At 37.8% G+C, this 17,585-nt stretch overlaps 1 protein-coding gene across 4 annotated transcripts in view; it reads right to left on the bottom strand.

Annotated features, from left to right (window-relative positions):
• Nucleotides 1-817: 817 nt before the first annotated feature.
• Nucleotides 818-17,585, bottom strand: part of mta3 (metastasis associated 1 family, member 3) — a 23,772-nt gene continuing 7,004 nt past the window's right edge. The window contains exons 6-19 of one of the 4 annotated variants that reach the window (XM_024285000.2): nucleotides 17,396-17,513; nucleotides 16,888-16,990; nucleotides 16,437-16,536; nucleotides 16,169-16,357; nucleotides 14,897-14,971; nucleotides 13,450-13,508; nucleotides 13,236-13,354; nucleotides 12,225-12,382; nucleotides 11,000-11,222; nucleotides 9,626-9,718; nucleotides 9,338-9,499; nucleotides 8,405-8,436; nucleotides 8,203-8,321; nucleotides 818-2,054 (exon numbers count right to left, since the gene is read on the bottom strand). In XM_024285000.2, coding sequence (XP_024140768.1) covers nucleotides 1,886-2,054; nucleotides 8,203-8,321; nucleotides 8,405-8,436; nucleotides 9,338-9,499; nucleotides 9,626-9,718; nucleotides 11,000-11,222; nucleotides 12,225-12,382; nucleotides 13,236-13,354; nucleotides 13,450-13,508; nucleotides 14,897-14,971; nucleotides 16,169-16,357; nucleotides 16,437-16,536; nucleotides 16,888-16,990; nucleotides 17,396-17,513 — 1,719 coding nt within the window. In that variant the 3' untranslated portion in view covers nucleotides 818-1,885. Of the gene's footprint in view, nucleotides 2,055-6,592; nucleotides 6,714-8,192; nucleotides 8,322-8,404; nucleotides 8,437-9,337; nucleotides 9,719-10,999; nucleotides 11,223-12,224; nucleotides 12,383-13,235; nucleotides 13,355-13,449; nucleotides 13,509-14,896; nucleotides 14,972-16,168; nucleotides 16,358-16,436; nucleotides 16,537-16,887; nucleotides 16,991-17,395; nucleotides 17,514-17,585 lie in introns of all 4 variants that reach the window. The other 3 variants (XM_036217087.1, XM_036217086.1, XM_036217088.1) reach the window with 3 other exon arrangements.

Genomic DNA, 17,585 nt, shown 5'->3' with positions numbered 1-17,585 from the left:
ATATAACCTTAGTTTGTAAGTTTGTAAATTAATTTCTTACTTTAAAGTTTCAAATGTTTTAAAGTCTTTAATTTTACACTAACATTGTTGCCAATGTTGGGAAAACAAATTGTCAAATTTACTTTAACCTTCTAAAATCAGCTTTCTACGTCACCCATAAAGGGACATCAAAGTAAAAAAAAAGAAATAAATACTGGTGAAAAATCGCAATATTTCGTTTGGTGATACTTGTATTGATTTAAAATACCGTCAAGACGATATTTAATTATTTATTTATGAATATCCTTCGTTTTTGTTTTCCACCTAAATCCCCCGCTGCAGCACAGCACTCTGAGCCTTTTTAAGTCATATTACTCATACTACTTGTTAAAAAAGAAGAAGAAGAAAAAGGAAAATTGCTCTAGTACAGTCTTGGGATATATTGCGATACCTATCGTATCGGGATATGTAGCTTATCACCAGACTCTTATAGGAATCACTGGCCTTTTTGCAATCTAAACCTAGTGTAAACTATCTTTTTGATTTTGCAATCTCTTTAGCAAATAATACAATAAAACTTTTTTTGTTTAAGGGGAAATCAAAAGCTAATAAATCAAAACATGCACCTAAAAGTGCACACACTAAAGCAGTTTAAGGTGACCCCTGAGTTTCAATGAACACGAATTGGATCCTCTTTGCAGAGCTTTACTTTGTGTCCATAAACATACCTTCTGTCCCACTCTCCACCTGCACGACGAAAGACCACAGACACGGAGATACAGAGTGGGAGGCTGGCAGACGGGCAGGATGTCGCGGAAAATGAAGAAGCAGAGCCTGGTTGGTTGATTTTTTTTTTTTTTTTAATTCTGCTCATATTCAACACATGACACACAAGGAAACACTAACATAAACATTCTGAATGAAAAGAGAAGAAGTCATGTGACCAATCGGTCAGAGACATGCATGGCATTACCTGGTTTAAAAACTGCAAACGCACCTCAAGACTGGGTGAGTTAACCAACATTTACAGGCATATCATCGCAGAGGAAAAAACACAGAAAACCAGAGTATAAACTTTCAAGGTAGAAATCCAACAACAGATGCTTCAAGGTGGTTTGAAGCACTGCTGATTGAAGTTTGCACCTTTTTCGGCCTCTAAAAGTTGAAGGGAGTTCAGAGCCTGTAGGGAAATATAATAGATCCATGCCCCCTTTTCTCCTGCTAAGGAAATGCTTTATTACTCATGTCAGGGCTGGGTAGCCATAGAAACTGGATGAGAAGAATCTACAGTGATGTAGCCTAATGAGATATGCAGCATACTGTACACTGGTTCATGTGAGAGACTTTTGCTTTGTTTGATGTAAGCTGCCTTCAGGTTTTGTTTTTCTATTATTTTCTTTAGTACCTGTAGAGCTGTAGTAAATAACAAAGTTTGGAGTCGAGAAGCTTTGATGGATTAAGAGTTCAGGTCGTCATTCTTCAACACAGCTGTTTCTTCTAAAAGACCTTCAGAGTTTAAAGATAAAAGGAGTCTAACCCCTCTCCCACCCCATCGTAGCCAAGATCCCACCCAAAAAGAACTGTACAAACTCATGACTGCGCACAACGATTCACCATCAACACAAAGTCACACAAAGATCGGCCGTGAAAATGAAAACGAAGCATGGCTTAAACCCCGCGTTGTTGTTATGACCGAACTCATACACACTCTGGCACGCACACACAGGTACACTATGTACAAGCAAATTCTCAGAGGTTCAGCCCTTTCAGTCACATCGTTCTGTTACCAAACAAGTTATGACGGTATTTACATGATTAGAAACTGAGGACTTGTAGAAATAAGAGGGGGGAGGTTAGAATTTGATAGTGCGAATGCAGGTGCGGTGTAAGGGTCAGAGAGTTCCAATCAGTCGTGGATGACAATGGGGCCACGCATTCTCAGACTGGGGTGAGGATGAGGGGTGAGGACCAGCCCCTGAGGCGGGCCCTGGGAGACCCTGCGCAGCATTATCTGCTCGCAGGGTTGCCGACAAGCGTGCCTCAGCTGAGAGCGTGACAGCAGCCTCCGAGCCCTCCTGCAGAGATACAGACAAAAATGGAGATATTAGTGAGGATAAACATACATGAATTTTAACACATTTATGAAATTTGAAAGCTTTTAGAAGCTTCATTTTAGATTAAATGATTTCATTTTTAAGTTGATTTTCAGCTTGGGGTCCACAAAATTTTTTTTTAATGAGGGGCCGGGGTCAGTTTGTAAGCTAAAAGAAAAAGTGTAATAATCACAGCCTAAATGTAAACATTTACGGTTTTACGGAAAGCCACACATAGCCAGATTTAAAAAAAATGTCTTACATTTGAAAAATTAAACCAGTAAATAGTCTATCATCTACCGTCATAGTTCAGACTGCAGAAAGGTGGAATAAATATTGAGAAAAAAAAATATGTCTCTGATAGTGTTTGGGAGGCCGAGCCACATGAGGAGGCGGGCCAGATCCGGCCAGTGGGCCATTGTTTTGGGACCCCTGAGCTACACTGCCCTCAGCAACTCGTCTTCAAGCGGCCACTTTCAAAGATAAGTCTATGTAAATGCAAGTAAACCAAAACTTTGGGCTTCTGAGTCCAAAACTCACAGTCACACGCTGCTAGTTTTTAAGTCTGGTCGCAGGCTCTATGTACAAAATGGGCATCCATTGTTGGAATGACTGCTAAATGACTCCTAAATTGACCACTTAATTGACTGATAAATTGCAAAAATGCTGAACTGCACCTAATGAGGGTCTCAGATTTGATAGTGACGTGTGGGCGGCGCCTTTTCATAACATGAAAGAAATAACCGTTGTAAACATGACCTCAAAAGAGACATTTTTAATTGTGGTTTGTGGACTTATATGTCACCAAGGCTATGATGGAATTCCTTCACTACTCACTATAAAGTGCATTCGCCTTTTTGTACTGCTGTCCAATCTACAATTCCAAAATCAAGTTCAAAATCAAAATTTCCCAGAAGTCTTTGCAAAAAACCAATGCGCATTGATGCTTACTGCTGTGGCAAACATAGACCACAATGCATTGCGTTTGAACAATTTTTGCAAAAAAAAAAAAAAATTTGCTAAAATTTAATTTTTTAATAAACCATCAACGTTTTCATCATCAGAACACAGTGGAGTCATAAATAGATGTCATGAAATGCTCGTTTTAATTAGATTTTCACTAAATGAAATCTGTGACTTGCCGTTAATAAAAAAGTAGTGAGCATGGTGTCCAAATCACTTTTAAAATCCAGCGCACTTTAGTCCTGCACTCTATAGAAGTTAAGGATTAGGGTGGGAATTCTGACATAATCCAGGTCTGTCATATTTGGGTAAAAACTGTGAAAGAAAATAAACATGCTGATCTGGTGTGAACACCACAGGGGGAATATGCATTCATGAAAGTGCATATAGTGTGTTCTTGAACGTGCAACACACGTCGGATGTAAATGTACTTTGAAGTCTTTGGAAACGTGTGTAAATGTGCATTTGGGGCTTCCACGATCGTGGGTAGCTACGCAAGTTTTTACGACCGTTTGCAGACTCTACATACACATATTAGTTGCAACATTTAAAACGTATGTTGCAACTTAAACAAGGTTGAACTTTGACTAAATAATAGTTACGTTAGTAGCCCAGAGCTAAATTTGCTCTTCCAACTATGTGTGGTGTATATGCACTAGTAAACAGTAGAAAAAGAAGCTAAAGCCCCTCCCTGCTTGTCCAACATGAGAATCATGGGCTAAAATGTGTTCAAGAACCTGTGTTTAGCGCATTCTTGAACGTACATCAAATGCCTGGTGTGTACGCAACCTTAGACGCTTCTTCACCTCCAAAATATTTGTATATCCAAATGACTCAATGCTAACCCAAACTTTCATGGGAAGATTCCCTAAAACAATTGTAGAACGTATGAGACATACACGTACATATATAATGTGCTAGGTTTGTGAAGAGACTCTAAGAAAATAATGGGGCTGATGTGAGCTGTAAAAAGACGTTTTACCAGCCCAGAGCGACCAAGTGCAGTAAACCAGAGAACATGGCCCACACGGTCATAAGACATGAGGCTAGATGAATTCAATTTAGCAGTGTGAGCTGTGTGACCACCATACACCGATGATATTTCATGGTTTACTGCTAGCTATTTGGCATTTAAAGCTCCTCAAGCACTTCATTCTTTTTTGTTGTTCCCTAGAAAGAACAAGGATCCCTGCTGATGATTAAACGAGCAGGATGAGTTATGTGGCTGCATGTTCGAGGCCTCTAAATGTGCTCTGAATCTGCATACAACAATCAAGCATGTCCACAGAAATCTGCCAAGTACAGCGTATTCACGGATTATCACAACGCAATATGTGCTCACACTTCGAGTTCCAGCAGGGCAAAAAGTGGAGAGTGAAACAGATTTTGTAAATTGTAGTTGCTTTTCTTTGTGTGTTTTTGAGATTTTTGAACAAATGAGGGGAGATAATAATTCTCAAAACTCAGGCTGTGTTGAATATTTTTATATCTGCAATAAAAAAATTGTGAGCATTGTTTAAGATACCGACATAAACAGAAATGGTTTGGATTAAAAGAAGTATTGCACAAGTACAGATAATGAAAATAAATACCATTAATAAAGATGGATCAAATACAAATGTTCTCCTTTACACACTGTGGGTCTGATTCAACAATTAAGACTCTAAAAACCATGTTCAAGTTCTAAAGTTTTGCACAATCTCTATATTTCCTGTATAGTGATGTAGAATTTTGTTTTAAAAGTGTCCTTGAAAACCTGATGTCTGCCTCCATCAGAGCTGGGGGATGCATGTTTTTCTTGAGAAATGCATTATATCCTCGCTATACTAACATGCAGAACAGTTCTTTCAACTAAAATTACTAGAAAACACAATTATAAATTCTTTGTTTCCAAATTGAAAATAAATGTAACTACATCTGAAAATAACATTTGAAAATTAAAGGCTACATGCTAAATTAGCTTGCTAGCTTAAATAGGAAGTTAACTTTGCTTGACAGTGAACAAGGTATGAGAAATCCTAATTTATTTTTGCTTAACATAGCTAAATTCAAGCTAAAGGCAGATGGTTCAAATATCAAACAGTGACTAATTAAAGGCTCCAAGCTAACTGAAGACATCAAAGAATAAAATGCCTCAAAGAATTAATTTCTCGTTTCATGAAGAAATATTAAACTTCAAAGTGTAAAAAATAAATAACTTTGAGAATAAATCAGCTAATTAAAGATAAATATATTAAAATCTGAAAATAAACATTGAAAATTAAAGGCTACATGCTAAATTAGCTTGCTAGCTTAAATAAGCAGGAAGTCAACTTTGCTTGACAGTGAACAAGGAATAAGAAATCTTAAATTCTTTGTAGTGAACATAGCTAAATTCAATATGAAACCTGAAATTAGCCAAACAAAGTTTAAGGTAACTTTCAGTTCACGACCTGAATAATTTGAGTTTTGCTGAGTTTAAAGCTAAAGGCAAAACTGGTTTAAAAATCACACAATAGTGGCTAATTAAAGACTCTATGCTAACTGAAGTCATCAAAGAGTAAAATGCCCCAAAGAATTAAATACTCTTACCAAGAAGAAATATTAAACAAAAAAAAGCAAATGCTAACTGATGCGTTAAATCAAGTAAAGGGAAATTTGCAATATTAACTCCTAAATATTATACAAAAAATGCTAAAATACATACAAAAGTTTCAGCAAAAAGCTAATGATAACTCTGTAGGGCGTAGAAATGGTTGAATGTATGAAATGTTGCTCAAAATAAAAAACTGCAAAAGAACATTCAAGATTTTTTCAATTTAAGCGATAATAAATAGAGTGTGAGAGGATGAATATAAAACCAGAAAATGCTAAACTTCACTGTAGTTTCACAAGAGAGGTTCAGATATGAAATAACTGCAGGGAAGACATTAAATATCATCCATCCATAAAGAAATCATAAAAGGTGATTCAATAAATAGATATAAGGGACTCAACAAGATTAATTAACTTATTTATTTACATAATAATCAATTGTTTTTTAGTGTACGTGTTTATTTCTTCTATTTCTCTAAAAATACTTTTAGTAAAAAAAAGTTTAGTCAAGTTGAAAAAAGGGGCTTAGATTCAATAATTCAGTAAACTTGATCCAAAGCCTTTATTAAATCATGCATCTTTATGCTTCCGTTTATGATTATTTTTTATTTATCAGTAAAAAAAAAGAAAGAAAGAAAGAAATATGTTCTAAGGATTAATAGCTTTAAAATATAACTAAATACTATATTTTTGTTTAAAATATTAAGTGTATCATCCAAGACTTAATAAGTAAAACACAAGTATAAAACATGTTTGACTACATTGAGTTATGTTTATGTACAAATCTAAACGTACATTTAATTGTATTCTTGAGTTAAATCTACTCAAAGTTATTTAAATGAGTTTTTTCTGCAGGTGTGTGTAGCCCCTTGATAATGAATGTCGCCTGACTTTTCATGAATAAATTTACATGCTCGTTTTCACTTGTTTTCTGGTTTTCGGAGCTTGAATTGTTTTAATGACACTGTCACACATGGTCTTACTTAGGATAAGATTTGTCATCTCCATTTCCGTTTCTATCCGTCTCCCTCTCCTCCCTGATTAAGTGGGAGTGATATCCCACCCGTTCTCTTTGCTCTGAAACGCACTGTGTCCTCCATCACACTGAGAGAAAAAGAGAGGGATAAAAAAACCGAGAAGGAGAGAGAATGAATCTTCCATTCATCCCTCATTAACATCAGAGCCAATTTTTTTATTCAGAGAGACATTCATTGTCTCACTGGAAGGCTGAATGACAGTATGATATAACGAAAGGGTACAGACTTGAGATTGATGCTGTCTCGGTCACACATAAAGCTGTTCTGATCACTGCTGAGTGATCCATGCGAGTGCAGGCATGGTTAATGCTTTAATGATATTTCCACTCAGAGCCCAGCGGTGCCTGGCTCCATCTGCACCAGCTAGCTTCTCTAATTTTAGCTCTGGTGGTCCGAAGGCGGCTGTGAGAGCGGGTGCCATGGCTCATTTGGGAAGCAGCTTAATGGACGAACATCTTTCTTTCACACGAACTGCAAACTTTAATCAGTTCAGCACAACAGTTCAATGTTTTTATCCAAGTTTGCAAAGCTGAACAGTTTGGAACTGTAGGAGTCTTCTCTGTAATAAATGAAGGCTCAAAGAAAAAGAACAATGGAGGCTTTCTCAGTAAATTTGGTAACAAGATTTCTCGATTAACAAGAAACCCTTCGGACTAATTTTTCGCCGAATCCTTGGTTGGGGATTACATATCAGTCTGAGTCATAATAACATCCCTGACAGAGATTAAAGGCTAGAAAAACTAAAAGCTCATGACAAATGCTAACATACTCATAACGACATGCTGATTTTCGGCTGCTTGAGTGGTGACCATGATGCAATTTGAGTTGCTCTAATGGCATGAAGCGGTGTAGACTTTCAGTCTCCTAAGTGGTTAATGTGATTGCTCTGAAGAGGGTTGGAAGTGGTCTGCGGCGTGTGTCATGGGATGATCGTGACAGAGATGAGCCAACTAATGCTGGAATTTATGTCGGAGCACTGAGTTTGGGATGAAATAAAAAAAATAAATAAATAAAAAAAGAAAAGGTAATTTTCTCTCTTATTTCTCTGTCTGGGATGACAAGTGGAAAAATGGGTTCAATATCTCTTAGGATCAACAAATTAGATCATATGATCCCACAGCTCTGCCTGAGGACAGTTTGATGTGTGAATATATCATAACTATCTATTTTATTTGCAATTTATGCCTTTTTGTCTAGATTAGATAGAACAGATTTGAGGAGCTTTTGATTTCATTGATTTGTTCTTTTCTTTAATTTAGTTTTGTGACTGCAAGAAAAAAACAGTTTTATTCCATACTTTACTGACTAAATTTAGATGAAATGAGTGTTTTTGCTTTTATTTTGTTCCATCTCTTTGCTGTCTGACCTATCGGGGATTTTTTTTAAGGTGCACCTCCCATTTGTTTGCTGCCTGGTGTCACCGCAGGGTAAAAATAACTCTCCTTTTCAATCACAGCCTGTCTGCCTTCACTTCACGGCACTCAAACATCACTTGCTCTATCTTTACGCTCAGAGACAGTCAATCAGAGGTCAATAAAGGGGTCACCTTTCCTTACCTGGTCTCCCGGGTGACGAGGAAAAAGCTGTCATCAGGGGCATCGATCCAGTTTGGGCGTCTCTTGCGGATCATCACTCCTCCCCGTGTGTTTCCAGAGCTGCTGCTGCGGCCATTGTGCTGCCAAAAAAATTAACAAATTGTATTTTTAGCACAAGAAGCAGAAAACAATTGTGGTGGGTTTCTGTAAAATATTCATCTACCATTAGAGCTCCACCTGTTGAACCGGGGTTCTCTGTAAAAACAGAAAAAACAGTGAGCAGGTGATGCAAAAAACACATAAAACTCTGCTGAAAAATTGGATTTCTCATTTTATTTAATGCAACATTACCCTGCTGTCATTCACTAATTTCTTTTTAAATAGAAATAACATTAACAACTAATTTTTCACCAATCTGGTTTTGTCTTAAAGGATTATATAGAAGCATATTTGTCCCCAAGGTAAATTTATTTTTCTATTTTGTGGATTTTTTTTTCTTTTTAACAAAGCAGAAGCTTTGGAAACCGTTTTTGTGTATGAGCAGATCTCTCGTATTGAGTTTTTTTTATTTACTTTATTGACAAATTTTGCACACACAGAAACAATGACACTCCACAATACGTGCCAATAACAACTTTTTTTACATTTGCCAGGAAAATGAGCATAAAATTAAATAAACCCATAATAACTGCAAAATAAATCAGGTAAAAAATAATAAATAATATAAAGGTAAAGGATTGTGCAAAAGTTTTAAATGTGATCATGCTTTAACTGTTCTAACAGCTTTTTTGTTAGTGCAGGATTCAATAAAATTTATTTAGTCATTTCTTAATGATTTACATAAGTGTTACAAGTGGGGTAAAGTGCAATACCATTTTTTTTTTTTTTTTTAAAAGGGGGCAAAATCTCTGGCAAAGAATGGCAAAATGAACATTTTATATCAAGATCTTCTTAATATTTGGTTAAAAAAAGTGTTTCACAGGTTTGAACAATCTTAAAAGAAATTTTATTTGAATACTACAACCAAACTTACTCCAGTAATAAATGACATGGGGTTTTGTGTCAATCTTCTTTTGAAACAGTGAACGGATTTATTTCTGTTGACTGAAAAACATATTTTTCCACATCATCTCTCTTCTTGAGGTCTCACATGTACCTGAGCGCCTCTCTGGCTCCGCCCTGCTGTGGTGATGGTAGCTGCGTTTTCCCAGCATGCCATGAGGGCCGTGCGGAAGGGATGAGAGGAGGCGGCGAGGGGGAGGCGTCTGGAGGCCTGGGGTGCGGTGGGAGCGAGGGGCGTGGGATGCAGGACGAGACTCTGCAAGAGACACCACACTGGAGCTGCATGAACTCGCCCCTATAGAACCATCTGAATAATTGATGGTGAGCTCATATAGAACCCGGTTGTGATTGAACCGTAAGGTTTTGGTTTTTTTCTTTTTACCCAGAAACTGCAGAACACTGGTCAGAGTGCTCCTTTGGGCGGCTCTGGTTTTGGGTAGGCGAGTCCCCTGCCCTTCGGACACCCTTAACATGTCTAAACCAAACACACACACACACGGTTGTGTCAGTCTTGACTGATTTTACCAAACACACAATAGAATGGATTTTATTGTCTAATATCAGAGGAATCATTATGTGTTTTTTTGATTTGAAAAGAAAAACGCCACCTACCGCCACATGCAGATAGAGCTCAGTACATGCCTACATGCACACCTAAACATGTAACGCAAGCACATCAAGTATGAGAATCATGATTCCATGCTGGTAGGAGGAGGGGGGGTTTGGGATGCCGGCGTGGTTCCTCGGAGTGCAGTGGAGTTGATGGACAGATAACACAGACACATGAAGCACAAGGACTCGGAAAAGATGCTTTCAGGTGCCACTTTATTTTCCCCTCACATCCACACACCAATGAAAGAAAGAGCAAAAAAGAGGTAGAAGATGAGCTTTGTCTTATGAAAATGAAGGCGGATCGGAGGGGGGGAGACTACATGAATGGCAAATCCTGTCGCTTGGATCTATGAGCACAGATTACGCATAAGCATGAGGCCTCATTAATATTTGGAAGAGCAGAACACGGGGCGTGAATGAACGGTGATCTTGGGGTAGAGGACGTCTTTCCTTTATAAATAATGGGCAAGTTAAAGGAGTTATGCATTATTTTATCGAATAAACTCACAAAACACTCGATAGAATGAAGGGAAACATACAAATGGAGACAAAAATGGAGATGCAAACACAGTCAATCTTTTTTTTTTGGCGGAGACTCTTCGTACAGTCCATAATGAGCTTCCAAAATGTACCACGCAAAATAGTTTCTCTTAGTAAAATACATTCTTCTTTCAGCAAATCTATGGCTCAGACATAATAGGACTCCATGTGGAAGCTATTGCAATCGACTGGTTATTAACAGGAGGAGCTTCAGGTTATGGATGTGCATTTTTTAAATATCTTTCTTCAGCAGTTTTTTTTTAAACTCAGAGTTTCTAGTTCACATCTGCAAGAACCATCACAGACTGAAAAATAAAGAAAACAAAAACACAAATGAAAGGATGATCAAACTCATAGTTATGAGGACAGGCAGTCTTTATTGGAAACAGGGGGTGGGAGAATACAAAATAATAATAATAACAATAATAATAAAAACAGAAAGAGAGACAGACGGAAGGGGAGGGGGCAGAGATGGGGGTTGATGGGAGGGCGGTCGGGGCGGGGAGGGGTGAAGAGGGGGTCGTGTGTGTGCTGAGTTGTTTGCAGATGTGTGTTTGTGTGTGGCCATGTGGCAGAAGTTAGGAGGAATTGAAAGAGCTCTTACACTCTGCCTTTATGGCCCCACAGTTAATGGGGACAAATGGGCGGCGCGCAGCGCGGCGCAGCTTGATGATGTCACGGCACATGTGCCGAGCCAGCTTGGTGAGGCGCGTGGCCTGCAGCAGGAAAGCCTGCTTGGTCTTCATGGAGGATTTGGGGCTGCCGCTGTTTCTCATCGGAACCATGTGGTTGGACTGACGAGCGGTGTGACCCCTGGGGCGAGACTCCTGAGGCAATAGAGCAGAAAGAGTCATTTTTATATCATCTAAAGACACAAACTTTCCGATGTTGACGCTCTATGAATTAGTGTAACTCTGCGATAGTTTGTGTGAGAAAAGCTGCAACACTTTACAACCAAGTGCTGGATTTCAAAGCAAAGCTGTTCTTTTTTTTATTCAGAATCCGTTGGAATCAAGTTAATTATGTAAAGAATTTGTGTTATTTCTAGTCACTAAGGATAGCTCTCGTGTTTAACAACCACTCCAATGAAAATGCTGTTTTTAACATGTTCTTGGGGCATTTTTCTGATGATGGAGGACATGTATAAAGAAAATTAAGATTAGAATCACATTTCTGAATATGTTTTATTCAAATTGTTGTGAATCAGGAGCAGACAAAAAAATACTGTTTGAAAAAGAGCAAATTTGTGATATTGGAAAAAAAAAAAACGCTTTGCAAACAACAAACTTCCTGCTCCCAGCAGTGGTGAAGGAAAGGGGGGGTGGGGTTCCTATTCCTATACTCAGAGGTTAATTTCTAATGAACTACAGACGCACTCCAGAAACAATGTGGCTAAAAATGGCATAATCATAAATCGAAGCCCATTTAAAACGGATCAAAAGATATGATGAGGGTCTTTAAAGCGTTAAAAGGTAATGGTTTAGGTTACGAGAAATTGAAAAATGTAATTGAGGGAGATCAAGCTCTACCTATACTAGTGCCGATCTTATTGGTTATAAAGAAATAATATTTTACTATTTATTGTCAGGACATCTTTAAATGATTATTTTCTGTCCCGATTTGATTTACACTTTGAATAAGGAAAAGTTTTTTTCTAAAATTGGCACAAAAAAAGGACAGTTAAATAAATAAAGAAAGAAAAAATAAGTGTGTTGGTTTTTTTTTTTTTATTATTGTGTTTTTTTGTGTGTCTGACACTTAATATCTGCATCCTTGGCAGAGAGAAGCAGGTTTCTATGAGTGTGATAAGTCTGTTCGGTCGAGCTCACATTGCTTGCTGGGCTGGGGGAGGTTCTCTCCTCTGGAGCTTCGGCTCTGCTGGGCATCTTCAGCCCGCCGTACTTCTTCCAGTACATCCAGCAGGAGACGCACAGGCGGCACTGCATGTTGGGAGGCCCCCAGGAGTACCACTGAGCTGACTGCATGGCTGTTTAAGGACAAAAACACATTTGCGTTGGATGCCTGAATTGCAAAAGCAAACTCGGATCATTGATCTCCTTCCGGCTGTGTTCATCCGTCCCTAAATAAATTGATCTCCAGGAGGACTAGAGCTGCATGCTCGCTATCGACTGTCAGCAGACAAACAGCCTAAACTCCATCCACACTTCTTCTTATCGCAAGAAAAAAAAGTACAAAAAAGTATTTATTGTTCAGATTTCTTCATAATTTGACGTCAAGTAACAAAAGAGCAGCACAGCTTTTTATCAAACTGTTTTTGTGCATTCAATTCAGGCAAAAAACAACAAAGACTCCACTACAACCTCAAACGATGTGAAAAATTCTGCTTTTGCAGCTAAACTCATTCGTCTTTATTATATTTCTGCACAATGAGTAGCAACAAATTCTGAGCTGTGAATCAGAGCAAACAAAGATTTGGAAATGAAGTTCTGGTGAAACTGATGAGCCTCCAGCATTACATTCTCCTCCAAAAAAAAACTTTTTGAGGATTTAAGAAAAGTCTTTTGAAATTATAATAATTCATGCTCCTTGAAGTCAATACAAAATGTGCACGACTTTAGGTTTGAAGGCTACAATGTTGAGTTATACAACAAGAAAATATAAAGGTTTGGTTTATAATGAAAAGCAATCTTTAACATCTGCTCTAAATTCAACCATTTTTTAAACTGCTAATATAAACTTAGGTGAATGTAAACACTTTTCTATTCTAAAGTCGCACCTTAATAAAGAGAAAAGGGTAAGCATATCTCCTAGCGGTAATAAAAGGAGATTTGCTGCCTCGCGGATTCAAATTCCCATCTGCCTGCTCATGCAAAACTTACTGTAGCAGCTCTCACAGGCCCTGCCCCCTCCTGCTGCATGGAAGGCCCCGGGGCCCGCGCCATTTACCGTCGCCATCTTGCCATTCGTCACAGAGATCTGGTTCGGGTTGGGTTTGTTGCTGCCGGAGAAAAAGATTTACAAAGAGTAACACTCAGTGATCGGTTAAGATGAGGCTTCTGTGTGTAAAATACTTTGAAATAGAACGAGACTTACTATGTTGGAATATAAACCTGCTTCAGTTTGCTTTCTGCTTCAGCTGCCTTCAGTCTCTTCTGCTCAGAGAGAAAAAAAAAACGATGTCATCTTACATGCTTGTCCACAAAGATTTATGCACGACTTTTGTCCTAATTGTGTCTCAACAACTTCAAATCATGTCATGTTTTCCTAAAAACTGAAAACGTTTACATTTTGAGACGGTGAACTTTTCATAGAAACTTGTGCTCGTCTATGGTTTATAATCTGACAACAATAGGAGTGTAAATACAGAAAAAACTCATACTTTAATAAACTGCTTACAGAAAAAAGCAAAGCTCAAATCGTTTTTGAACCCAATGGTGTTCACCAGGGATGGGTACTGACACTGGATGCCAAGTTGGTACTAGTACCAACATATATAAAAATATTTCTGTTTTTATTTTTCAGTGTTTTGTTTTTGACTTTTACTCCATTCTAGTCAATCATTTTACCTTTACGGTGACTGTGGGCGGGCTCATGGAAATGGGTGTAGCCAGAGATTCTGTACTTGACAGCAAAATACTTTAATCAACAACACGATGCTAAAGTTAGCTTGGCGAAGGCACTAAGGAAACATTCCACTGTATTTTTCACAATTAGACTGCCTAAGATCAGGTCCTGTCCAAAAACTGCTGGACCTAGACTGCTCAAACCTTGATTAAATTATACTTTGGATATTAAAGAACACATTAAACAAGTTTCTGATTTGTAAAAATTTGATTTGTGAAAACGGACAAGAACAGGACCTGTTCTTAGATGGTTGGAGTGCAAAAAACGTGAAAAAAAAAAATCATCCAATTTCACATTTTCACAAATCAAATGAATGTTTCACAAATCAGAAACTATATTTAGTGTATTCTTTACTATCCAAAGCATAATTGAATGCATGTGTGAGCAGTCTAGGTCCAGCGGTTTTTGAGCAGGACCTGGATTTAGGTGGTCTAAGTGTGATAAATACAGTGGAATGTTCCTTTAGTGCCCTCGCGAATCAGAGGCTGTGAATCTTAAGCTAACTTCAGCGTCATTTCAACAACCTGATGGATAAGAGTGACGTGTTCTATGCACCGAAAAAAGCCGCCGTCATGGCGATGAGTGGTGAAATCTGTACTTACTAAACAGAGCAGCAGCACTGCAGTGTGATGCTGCTTCATCACAATTTAATGATTTGGGTGAATTTGCCGTATTTCTTTTTTATTATTTTTGAATTACTTGTTCGAGAACCATTAAAGCAGCAGAATAATTTCTCAAGTAGAGGTTTGGCACCAGCAGAGGATAAAACCCAAATCAGTACCCATCCCTAGTTTACTAGAGTTAAGGCATCTGAATACAGAAAAAAAGGAACACAAAAAGATCAAACTAAATTAAATAACTTGTTTTTTAGCAAGACTTTTTTGGACCCTCAGAAAACCAGCAATAATCTCCTCACCTGCTGCACATATCTGTCTGTAGTCTTCCACATGTAGTAGTACTCTATGATACTGGTCAGAGACTTCCATGGCAGCTAGAAGAAAGAGCACAATGTAGCAGGAGGGTGGAGGTGGAGCGACGGAGAGCAAATTCATTATATTAATATCTCATGTTCCTGTCGCGCGGGTGTGAAGTCATGCATATGAATTAATGAGGGAGATCGTGACCCACGGAGCCTGAGGATCCACTGCCTTTTCTCCAGTTCTGACCAATGATGAAAACAGCCGTGATTCACACATTTAATAAGTATTCATGAGCACCTGCCGCCTTATGCACCTATACGCTGGCTTTATTGGAGAGCACAGGTAATTGGTAGAAAGCAGAGGTCAATAGAAAAATCAAGACAATAACTCAAATTGTAATTTGATCAAACAGAATTTTAGCTTTGTAAAATGACAGATATAACCATTTTTTTAAATAAAAAGATGGTTGGATGTAATGATAAAAAAAAGATAAAATGTTTGTATTTTCATTGTTTTCCTGAATTGTCGAACCCTAGAAACGAGACACGGAAAACCAATTTCTGCAATACAAATATTGATGAAGTCATAAATAACAGATTATTTTAGGCAGGAAATTGATTTACTATAGAAGAGGAAATTGAGGATAACTGAAGACAAAGTCGTCTCATCTTAGGAATTACAAGAGGATCAATGTTTAGGCAGCATGTAACTTTGCCTCTTCATCTTAGTTTTGAAAAATAATGCAGAATTGCTGTATTTGTCAATGTATTGTATTCTTCCTATTAGAGGTGTAGGGAAAAAACGATTTAGTGATGTATCGCGATGGTTCATTTATTGATACTTATATCGATTTTAAATATTGATAAGATGATATTTAATTAGTTATTTTTGAGCGTAATGAGACATGTACTCCATAGTATAACTTGGTTTTTTTTCCTAAGACATACTCTTTAAACATAAAAGTAAAAAAAATGGCTAAGTCTAGGAATATATCGTGATAGACATTATATCGCCAGATTCTTCCCCTACTTCCTATATAAAAAAAAGAATATCTTTTCTTCTTCCCTCTCTAAAGGTTTACACAATTTGTCAAGATAATATTAAGAAAAACAAGTGCCATTAAGCACAAATGCTCTTTTTCAGTTTTACTTTAATATAAGATGAAATAAATTTGTATTCATAGAACAATCACAACTTAAAGATGACCTCTAAAATACATCTGAACACAGATGACCCATCACAAAATTTTAATGGAACCACAAACTCACAAAATCTTGTCGGATGTCGTTGAAGTCTTTCCCATATTTCTCTAACGCCTCTTCAAACATGGCTGCTTCGGAGGCGCTCCACTCCTCCATCTCGTCTCTGCACAGCACTGGACCCCCCGCCGGGACCAGGACGCTCAGCGCACTGGACAGGTCGTAATTATGGCGATGCAGCGTGTCCATCGCGTGGAACTGTGAGCGGGAGAAAGGAGAAAGGGAGTGAAAACCTTTTCCAGGAACTCCAGGTGAGAGGCTGCAGAGAGAGACACACCAGTGTGATGTCTCGCGAGGCGGCGGCTGCACTCATGTGGAGGCTCGGTTGTCTGACGGAACTGCTGCAGTCTAATGCTCGGGCAAAAGTCCCAACCGCTCTGAAAAGGAGCAAAGATAAACACGGATGTACATTTATCTGGTTAAAATTGTTTTTACATCAGAAGACTCTACAGTTTAGAACAATTTCATCATTAAAAACATGTTTATTTGTAGCAAAATTAGCTTCAACAGATGCTAATTCATAGTTGATAGCAGAGAAACTAATTTTCTTTCAAATTAAAGTACTCCCTACATCAGAAATAAATAATTTGTTCAGGATTGTATTGTTTTAATCTTATTTTTTTTTTACAAATAAAGTGTGATTAAATTTGTTTTAGGTTAAAATACTTAACCAAGATACATCAGTAGTAAGAGTTTCACAGTTGCCTTATCACTGAGAAGTGACTTACCGTGCCACCACTAAGAACTGGTCTATCTGTTTGTTGGTGAGAGGACACTCTGGATCCCAGAGCTTCTCTTCTAGTTTAGACTGGTCCCTCTCATCAGCCTCACCTAAAAAACAAAAGAAAAAGTCAGGGAAAAAAATTAACAAGATGAATTTATCAATCTTTTGTAGAAAATTTGCCATCCTAAAGACCTACTGTGATTAAAATCGTGTTTTTAACATGCGCTTGTGGCATTTTTCTCATAATAGGGGACTTATATTAAGAAAATAAAGCTTTAAATTGCATTTCTGAGTATTTCCACAACTGACAGGTGAATTTCTTATGAACTTCTACCACTCTGCAGAAGCTACGTTCAAGAAAATGACTTTTATTTTAACAAATATTAGCAAAATCATAATAAAGAGACTACTAGGAACACTTTTACAATTCATCAAAAGATGATCAGTGTTTCAGACACCTAAATTCCGTTTTTAAACACATCAATTTGAAAAGTGAAATGTTTTTCTTGTACCTTCTTGTAACATTTCAGGTACATCTGCCTGAAAACGTGGTCCAACTCGGATCTCTCCTTTGTCGGCCAACAGAGTCTTCTGTGTGGGGTCGTACACAAGCGAGTAGAAGAAGGTATCCTACCAAAAAAAAAAGGATACATCCTTTAACAAAACACAGACATAAGATATTAAGTCTGAATGTCTGAGATC

Source organism: Oryzias melastigma, linkage group LG19 (genome assembly GCF_002922805.2).
Source record: "Oryzias melastigma strain HK-1 linkage group LG19, ASM292280v2, whole genome shotgun sequence".
Classification (NCBI taxonomy): Eukaryota; Metazoa; Chordata; class Actinopteri; order Beloniformes; family Adrianichthyidae; genus Oryzias; species Oryzias melastigma.
Note: the sequence above shows the minus strand (reverse complement) of the source record. Positions and strands in the feature narration are given on the sequence as shown.